The sequence below is a fragment of the Crotalus tigris genome, unplaced genomic scaffold, assembly GCF_016545835.1.
Source record: "Crotalus tigris isolate CLP2741 ecotype Arizona unplaced genomic scaffold, ASM1654583v1 scf7180000021128.41908, whole genome shotgun sequence".
Taxonomy (NCBI): Eukaryota; Metazoa; Chordata; class Lepidosauria; order Squamata; family Viperidae; genus Crotalus; species Crotalus tigris.
In genome coordinates, this window is record NW_024098360.1 from 1,387 (window position 1) to 11,459 (window position 10,073).

A 10,073-nucleotide genomic window follows, 5' to 3' on the forward strand; every position below is an offset into this window, starting at 1 on the left:
AAAACAGTCACTTAAAACTTACCAGCCTTTGTGACAGACTACAAACTGTAATACTCAGCCAGACTTTGTATCATACACGAAGGAATCACATCAGTTGCTTCCTCTCTGATTGGATTATCCCTTTTCCTGGAAATCAATAAGTTAATTCCATGGGAAACTATGGAACTCCACTGATTTCTGGCTTGGTCTAGCACAGTGGTGGCAAACCTATGGCACGCGTGCCAAAGGTGGCACTCAGAGCCCTCTCTATGGGCACACGTGCCGTGCCCTGGAGATGGGAGGGACTGGCCCCCGCCACCCAGGCCCCGCTCACCCAGTCTGCCATGACCACCGCGCCCACACCCACCCGGCACCCGGTGATAAATAAGCGGGGTTTGGGTTGCAGTTTGGTGTCTAAAAGGTTCGCCGTCACTGGTCTAGCAACTTCTCCTGAATATCCTTCCTTCCATGATACCCAAATTTCCAAAAAGCCTCAAATTTCGTGAATCCAAGTCTAAGTGCTATTGCTATTTCAAGACTGTTTTATTTCATAAATATAGGTTAATGTTTTAACCAGGAATCTTGCACTTTATAATTTTGCTCAGTATAAAGAATAAGCAAAGTGTAATAAATCATTGTGATCTGAATGTTGCATTACAGTTGTTTTATTTCCAAGAATGAATTGGTGGAGTCTTAAAGAATGAAGGGGTTAAAGGGAGATTGCCAAGTAAGGCACTGCAGGGTATGAACTGACAGCTCAAACCACCAGGCTGCTATTCAAAGCCAGGAAGGCAGGACCAGAATATGTAGACCCAGAAGTGGGAGATCCCAGTCTTTCATCCTATTGGCACAGCCCGACAAGGTTTTTAAAACTTTTGTTTATATTATGACTGAACACTGTGCACTAACATATTTATTATAATGCCATATTTTCTGGGTTTTTTCTTCATTTCAGATGTTAATGAATGTGAGGTTGGGAATCACACTTGTAACGTGCAGCAAACATGTTTTAATTTCCAAGGAGGATTCAAATGCCTAGACCCAGTAAGATGCGAGGATCCTTATATCCGGATCAATGAAAAGTGGGTAATATATTAATAGAAAAAATTAGGGCAATAATATTCTACAGGGAGCACATTATACAGTATAGTTCTTGGTTATTTTTCAAATTGCACTTGCTATTTTTGGTTGCTAGCCCTGTTCAATCTTGATTTTAGAATGTATTCTCCCATTATTTTTGAGAGATGAACTCAGTGTGAAATTGACCAATGATTGAAAATATTTATTTCCCAAAGAAATCAAGGGTTGCATAGCCACTTGTTAAGTGCATAGCCATTGTCAAACCCAGTTTCTTGCTGTGTTATATATAAAATAGCCAATATCTAAAAATGCAGTTTTTACAGTATGCATGTCTTTCTAAAATAGCATTTTCAAATATACAAAATATTTGTCAGTACAGTTTGCTATTTTCCATAGTTTCATTCTAAATTCATTCTTTCAAGTTTTTTCCTTTCAGAATGGAAATGTTCAATGATAAAAAATACTTCTTTATCCGGTCACCAGGTGGCAGGATACTCAGCTATTTACAACTAAAACAGAAGAAATGCTTATGAAATAATAACATTTCTCTTCTCCTGTGATATATATACAATTGCCTTTAAAATTAATTAGAGCTATTTCATAAGTATGTTGTTAATACATGCTTATTTCACACACTCTATTAAAGGCCCTACAAGGCAAAGTCATCTCTAATCTCTTTTCAAAATTAAAAATGCAATGTCATATACATAATTAAACACCCAGAGAAACAAAAGAAATGGAAAATAACATTTTAAAAATATTTCTTCAGACAATGATTTATGCCTGAATTTAGATTTATGAATTCAAACTATAAATATTTTGACACTAATTTATGCTCAAATAATTTGTGCATACCAAATTAAATAAATTATGGAATAAACCTGATATACTTTTTTTACTTTCATTTTTTTCTATCCTGTATATTACATTATAACAAGGGTCATCATCTTATTTGTGAAATGAAAACTATCTTTTTACGTTCTGCAATATATTATTTATTATATTTTTATATCATCCACTGACCAAGCCTTTGAGAGGCGCGGTGGCTTAGTGGTTTTATGACGCTAGAGATGGTCTTTGCTCCAGCAGTTCAAATCCCAGCACTCTGTGGCAGGGTGAACTTCCATCACTTGCCTCAGCTTCTGTCCACCTAGCAGTTTGTTATATGCAAGTAGATAAATCCCCACTTCCTACTCCTTACTTCGGTGGGGAGACTAGTTGGTCCTCTGTACAGGAAGCCAGATTCCTGCCAGCTCTGAATCTTCTCAGTTGTGACACCATTTGCAAGGTGGTTCCAGGGAAGGGAGGGGCCTTGGGTAACGCTGCAAGAAGAGCTGTTTGTCTTTCTTTCTGGTGTGAAGCCAGCTCACCTTTTTGTGGTGCACCATTGCAAGCATGTCTCACAACAGAACTGGTAAATTGGTAGCCAAACAACTACCCTGCAATAGCATTGTGGTCTCCTGGATAATGTAATACACAATATGTTAATAACAACCACCACTACCACCAAATTTTTGGACTGTTTGCAAAATGTGTAGATCAATAAAATACAAAATATAATATTAAAACATCCAAACAGATACATTAAGATTTAACTATCTCAGCATAAAAATAGCACTCATGTGTTTGCTGTTAAACAACACAGAAAGTAGCATTCTTATTTGCTTATAATAATTTGATTATAACAGCAAAAATAATAATAGGTATGAAATTTTAGCTAACAATAACAATTCATCATAATGCACATTATAATAAATGTGTTAAGCTTTATTAAATAATGTTAAAAATATTCAAGGTCCTTGTAAATCAGTAAGTTGATAGATGGACAAAAATGTCAAATCCAGTCTAAACATTTGGCTGACTATGCAACCAGATAATTAATAATAATAATAATAATACTTCTTTTGTTTTGGCAGTCATTGTATATGTCCAACTGAAAACCCTAGCTGTAGAGACCAGCCATTCACCATCTTGTACAGAGACATGGATGTATCAGGACGTACTGTGCCCTCCGATGTATTTCAGATGCAAGCAACCTCTCGCTACCCTGGGGCTTACTACATCTTTCAGATTAAATCAGGAAATGAAGGCAGAGAATTCTATATGCGGGTGAGTGAGATTTACAAATAGACACTTTCATTATCTTCTTTTTAAAATAATCTGTATTATTTTAAGAGGTTTTTAAGTTTACATCTTAAAATTTTAAAAAAATTTAAAATTATACTTTTGAAAATTTTTATAACTTAAACTTTGTTCGTGAACTGGTGCTTATTCACTCAGCACTATAATGCACTGTATTATGTTTAAATCATCATTAACACCATGATGTTATACAATGATAATATATTTAGTAGCCTGTCTTATACATTTGCTTACATTGCCTATCTGAACAGTAAAATCATCACAACAATACAGTATTCATTTTATAAAGAATGCTAGATGAGTGCCATTACTTGAAATAAAGTAAAAAGCAGTTTCAGACATTCACAAGCAGTGTAGCAAGCACTGGAGCAAACATGGAAGTTATCTCCACAAAAACCTGTTTGTGACTTTTTCAGGGAGCTATATGCTAACTGGGAAAAAGGCGTTAGTTCCCAGGAATTTCCAACTTACTCAATATAATCATTTTATTTTTGAGCACTGTAGAATAGGCAGTGAGGCAGAAGAGAGAACCCCAATTCACTCCAGAATGTGACACAGTGAATTAAAGTCTTCTTCCCAAGAAGGCTTCATGAAGGGCTAGATGGGAATGCAATTTTACAACAGCCTTACTCCAGATTTAAGTGGCCTTTGATAAAGCAGTTTCTGCCCTCTCAAATGCTTCCATCAGTGGAAAGAAGGAAGAAGCAAGGGGAACAATTCAGACACCTATTTCTTTAAGACTAAATTTCTACAATCTCTGAAAACCAAGACTGGTTCTATTGTTTCTAGTGGTTGCACCTACTGGGAACCAAATCAGGTGAAAAATTGGTAGTTTAAATAATCAGTTATTAAATAATATAATCCACCCTCCTATGTCTTTTGATCTCAGACTCTTTTCTTTTGAGCTATTTTCCCAATCTGTTCATTCCCCATAAGACAGGGAAATATCCATCCTATTTGCTACTCCAACTCTTGCAGAACATTAGCAGCAATTAAAAAATAAAGTCAATCAAAAACACAACCAGAAAAGGCAGCAGTCAATAGCCCTTTGCATTCACACAGTATTTATCCAACACTAGATCCACAGAAGTGAAGTGGCAACTTGTTTTCAGTAAAACTGCTGGTGCAGGACTCAGTTCAGATTCAGACCACTCTCCCCCAACCAATACATTCTAGATCACCACCATCACCATGCTCTGGTTTGGCAAGATTTGCTGTAAGTGTTCTCCGTAGTGATTATGGCCATAGTCTTGAGTCACCAACAAAAATAAATCTTATACAACAGAGCCACGATTTTGTTATATATATTTAAGAGGACAGCTTTTGGCCACATGCTATGCTTGAAATACTTCAACATCTTTCCTTGGCTTTCTCCACACAGCAAACTGGACCTATCAGTGCCACGCTTGTGATGACTCGTCCTCTGAAGGGGCCACGTGACATTGTGTTGGACCTGGAGATGGTCACTGTTAACACTGTCATCAATTTCAGAGGAAGTTCTGTCATTCGACTGAGGATTTATGTATCACAATATCCATTCTAAACCTAGACTGGCATTGCTTTCTTTAAAACTACCACAGCAGCAGCTGAAAAAGGACCCTTTTCTGCCCAAACTTTTTTTCTCAGAAGTCAATTCTTCTAACAATTCAACTTGAAATTAATATTCAGACATGTCACAATGGTTCATGTTACAATAACTGGACAGTACTTCTTGTGGTTTAAAGGCACCTGAGCTTTGAATTATCAGTGGATTCCATAGAGTTATTTTATTTTATTTTGCTCATGAGTGTTTAGGTACTTTGGTCTTGCTTTCCAAACTTTTTCTAAAGTGTGATTAAAAGCTTTAAAAACTGTGAAGATTTTCACTGTAATGGCAATGCTGTTTAGCCAAAACACTAGAGAAACTGGGAAAGTTGGCTTCTACTGTTGTTTTCTAAAAACTAAAGAAAAACAAGTAAAAAATGCTTGTGGGACCAGGAAAGCATCAGCTACTCTCTCAAAAAAATTTTTTATGGAATAATCTTACATTCCGAACCCTGGGTTTGATTCAGGGAGAATAATTCCTTATTGGCTTTGTTTTATACTTTCCCCCTTTATTTCCAGGCCAGGGAATTGACTGCCTGGAGATCTTAACTAGAATCCAAACCAATCACAGCTATAACACTTGCTTAAGAGAACTTTGCACGTATACTTCTTGAGTATACCCATTTACACTCTAGGCAACCTGTTCTTAAAATAGACATAGTTTTCAAAAACAGCTTTTTGAAACAACTTAGAATGGCATGTCAAACTTAATGCTCAACTTTAAAATATTTTTTTAAAAAGTCATTTCAGGCACAAAAAAAACAGGCACACATAAAACAATTCTTTGGATATGGCCATTACGGATAGTATGATGTAATTTAATGACATACTTTAAAATATTTACTCAAAAAGAGGCCACTATCTTTTCATTATCTATTCCAGGCCCATTTCCTTAATAGTCACAAAGCAGCCTACTGCTGTGTAATGATAGTTCAATATGAAATCAGCAGAAAAAATCCACACATATATGTCATTTTAGCAACTCTAACAGAACCATTTTTATTCTTAGTTGTATTATGCTTATTTTATATTACTCTTTTTTTTCTGCATAGGAAAAACATGCATCTGCAATTCAAGAAATACCCAGGCTAGTAATTAGGATGGCTCAATAACAGAGTATGTAAGTTCCTAGCTTAGTTCCCAGTGTTTCCAGTTAAAGACCTTGGGAAGCAGAATGGGAATATCTAATGCCTTAAAGAATTGTAACAAGTAACCGCATCCCTTAAATTGGTTACTGGTTTGACCTTGAAAAAGGAAGCTTTTTTTGCATATTAAAAAACTAGATGTACTATATTCAGTGATATATGTTCTAAATACAGATAGTCCTTGATTAACAACCACTCGATCAGCAACAGTTTTAAGTTATGACACTTCTGAATGAGGCAAATTACAGTTGACCCTCAAATTACAGCTGTCGTGGCATCTCTGGAGGTGACAGTATCACAATTTGGGTGTTTGGCCTGGGAGTGCAGTGGTTAGAATGCAGTATTGCAGGCTAACTCTGTCCACAGCCTGGAGTTCGATCCTGATGGGCTCAAGGTTGACTCAACTTTCCATCCTTCAGTAAAAAAAATTACCCAGATTGTTGGGGGCAATATGCTGACTCTGTAGACCATTTAAAGAGGGTTGTAAGGCACTATGAAGTGGTATAAGTCTAAGTGCTATTGCTATTGCTTGGCAATTAGCTTGCAATTACGACACTACAGTGTCCTGCAGTCATGTGATTGCCATTTGGTTTCTGGCAAGCAAAGTCAATGGGGAAACCAGCAGGAGGTCACAAATGGTGATCATGTGACATCAAAGCTAACAGGATTTGCTTAATGACCTAAAATGGAAATGCCAGGTAACACAGTTTATAACCGTGTTGCTTAGTGATGGAGCTCTTTGTCCCAATTACTGTTGTTACCCAACATCTACCTGTAGGCATTATATTAAAACATACAGTTAGTCCTGGACTTATGACCACAGTTGGACCAGAATTTCCATTCTAAATTGGTGCAATTATAAAACAGTTATCACATGACTGAACCCAATTTTATGATCATTTTTATTGTAGTCATTAAGTGAATGGTAATAGTAGTAAAGTTGGAAGGGACCTTGGAGGTCATCTAGTCCAACCCCCTGCTCAGGCAGAAAACCCTACACCATTTCGGACAAATGGCTGTCCAGGCTCTTCTTAAAAACTTCCAGTGTTGGAGCATTTACTGCTTCTGGAGGCAGGCTATTCCACTTTTCCAACACATGAATTACTTCATACTTTTACTATATTATGAACATTTTTAAGATTTCCAGTATGGATAAAATCACATGAGATTAAGAAAATAGGAACTAGCTATGCTGAATCTGATTTCTCAATGCATATTCAAAATAATGTACAGTATGTGGTCCAAATTTCAACAGAAGCTCAGTAAGAATTAGATTTTTAAAAAGCTGATTGCACTGTCCTGGGACTTGAGATCATAGTTGTGATTGCACTTCCACACATATTTAGGGAACATTTATTTATGGGAGTAAAAATCAAAACAAATCATAGTGGAAACGAACATAGTTCTGTCATTTGCAGGATATATATATTTTTAAAAGTTGCTTTCCTGCACATATGGTTTGTAATAGTTTCAATAACTCAAACAAAACACTGATTTTTTTAAAAAACTGTATTTTTATTTTTAATTGTTTTATTTTTTCACTGGCTTCACCAGTTTTCTGGGAACAAAAATATATTGTTCAGAACCAAAGTGTGAACATACATGTTCACTAAGGGGCTATATTTTCCTGAATGTTCTGATCATGTAAGAGGCTCTATTCCTAGTCCAGCTGTGCTCAATTTGTAAGTTGTTTAAACTTTTATTCAAAGTAAAAAAAAAAAAAGTTGTGCAGATTTTTTAAAAAGGAAAATTATATTTGGCAATATATCTATGTCTGGACTCTAAAACAGCAGCAAACCTTGGATGACTTCTTTTGTATAATTATAATTACTTCAGACTATATGAATGACCTGGCTTGAGAGCATTTATTTCTTTTTAAAGTTCCACAAACTTGTTCCAAAGGTTTACTGTTGCTCATGCATATAATGCTGAACGTATGTCCAAAACAGGTATTTTACATGTGCAGATGGAAAAATATGTGATGGTTATTTGATTGTCCATTTTCTGGAGGACTATTGTACTATGTTACTTTTCTCCCTAACAATCGAATGATCATCTACTAGCGCTTTACTGAAATGATTTTGTTTCCTGCTCCAGCTCAGTCACAAAAGGAAGATTTCTCTCTCCCCCCCCCCCGCCGTGCATTATATGATGAGGCAATGCAATTGCGTCAGTGCTGCTTGGACACAAAGGGTTAGAAATACTTTTTCTTTGCTGTATAAAAAGCCAATATTAATGGTGAAATACTTTTATGAAAAATGTGCTGAGGAAATTATTAACCGGTGAAAACCCTGCTGAAATATATGGAAATTATTAAGTAAATAAACTATGCCTGAAGACATAATTTTGCTTCTGGGTGGTTCTCATGGATTACGGTGGGTTTCCCGTAGGATTTTTCAACAGATTGTACTGCTTGGCTACTATTGTAGAGATCAAACGTAAATTCTTCCTTCTTTGCTACCAAATGTTTCTTTTCATTTTATTATTAATTATTTTATTTTGAAAAAAATAGTGTTAGCAAGTCATAATTTCTTACTTTTCCATATGTTGCTGAGGTTAAATACATTATGCAAACCAGCAAACTGAGTCAGATTTGGGTTTTTTAAAACAATTATTGTTTTGTCCTGCCTTTATTACTTTTTTAAAAAAATTATAAAGACAGGATAAATAACTCAAGACAGCAAACACACCTAGTACTCATGCCTCCTACTCTTCTTTGGACCAATCACTCAGATAAACCTCTGAGGTGGGTTGGGCTAAGAGAGAGTGATTGGCCCAAAGCCACCCAGTTGAATCACACAGAGATAGGAAAAAGATTAATTATATGTTTGCCAGCTTGGGCAATTTATAAAAATAATTGTACAAGCAATAAAGGCAGAGTAAAATAAATAAATAGTATTATAATCAGACAGTTAAACCAGTATTTTCCATCATCCACTCTTCTGTTTCAGCCGTAAAGGAATCGGAATCCAGGAGTGATTTATTGCTATCTGTACTAGTATTGCAAATTTAATCCTTTCCCTCCCAGGCCATCATTATATGTCTCTACAGCAGACAGCTATTTCTAATTCTCCTTTTTATCTCCTGTAGAGTTAAGTAAAGACATTAATTAACACTTGGTTGGCAATCTCTCGGACTGGCAGACCATTGTCCTCAATTTTCTTCCTTTGGTGCAGATTACCATTTCCTTTCTATAATAATAATAATAATAATAATAATAATAATTACCTTGACGTGGTTGTGGGGCTTGTGTACTCTGAGGAAGATGAGAGCTATGCCAGAGGTTCAACCATACTGGACAGGTCTCATCAGAGGAGTCAGACAAAGAGTGTCTCTCCCATAAAAAATATGGTGAGACGTAAATTTCAGAATGCCATACCGGCTTGGACGTCGCCCGGGTTAACAAGGTCTGCGCTAGATATCAGAGTTCCTGGATATCTGGTGAAAAATGGGTTACAGGACTCAGGACTGTTGGTTGAGCAACCAGGGCCAGCAGCTGCAGAAACTTACTGCGAAGAAAGGTGTTTACCCGTCGCAGATACACAGTGATGGAAAACAAGAAATAATGATCTGTACTACAGATCAAGTCCAACAAGACGAGGATATCTAAAACGAATGCACCAATTCTGGAAAGAACAACATCCAGAATCAGAAATAACAGAACAGAGACTAGCAGATCAACGCCGATTTATAACACGAAATAACGTATTTACAGAAACAGAATTAGACGAACTGCAAAGGTTTACCCAGGGCAAAGAAATCAAAGCCTTACAAGAAGTAATTCAGAATGTAGAGGCAAACCAGGGGGAGTTGGCAGTGAAAGAATCCAGTAGAGATATACAACTGTTCTCATTTGGAAACAAGGCACCTCTTCCTCAGGAAGAACAAAACCCTCTAACTAAAGAAATAAAAGAATTGAAACAAAGAATAACTGAGCATCTAGAACAGCACAAAAACAACAGAATAAGGCTGCCTGCATTGAAGCTGTTCCAAAGAAACAGCTAGCACAAGCATTAAAAGATGCAAATACTGCAATAGCAAGTATAAGCACCAATTCACTGCAAGAAACAAACCAACTAATGTACAGCACAGCTGCAATTATAACAGAATACCTGGGATGTAAAATCAACAAAAAAGAACAAA

The 10,073-nt window shown here is 36.3% G+C and overlaps 1 protein-coding gene across 1 annotated transcript; it reads left to right on the forward strand.

Annotated features, from left to right (window-relative positions):
• The first annotated feature begins 321 nt into the window (after positions 1-321).
• LOC120320037 (fibulin-5-like) lies at positions 322-8,274 on the forward strand. The gene is made up of 3 exons (XM_039369456.1): positions 322-1,061; positions 2,976-3,168; positions 4,583-8,274. The coding sequence occupies exons 1-3, from the start codon at positions 901-903 to the stop codon at positions 4,742-4,744; spliced, it is 516 nt and encodes a 171-aa protein (XP_039225390.1). The 5' UTR covers positions 322-900; the 3' UTR covers positions 4,745-8,274.
• The last annotated feature ends 1,799 nt before the right edge of the window (positions 8,275-10,073 follow it).

What these genes read in the sequence shown, in the direction of transcription:
- LOC120320037 (XM_039369456.1), top strand. Translation starts at nt 901, where the DNA reads ATGCCATATTTTCTGGGTTTTTTCTTCATTTCAGATGTTAATGAATGT. An exon ending in TATATCCGGATCAATGAAAA is followed by an intron (nt 1,062 to 2,975) that starts GTGGGTAATATA and finishes TTGTTTTGGCAG; the next exon opens with TCATTGTATATGTCCAACTG. An exon ending in GCAGAGAATTCTATATGCGG is followed by an intron (nt 3,169 to 4,582) that starts GTGAGTGAGATT and finishes TTCTCCACACAG; the next exon opens with CAAACTGGACCTATCAGTGC.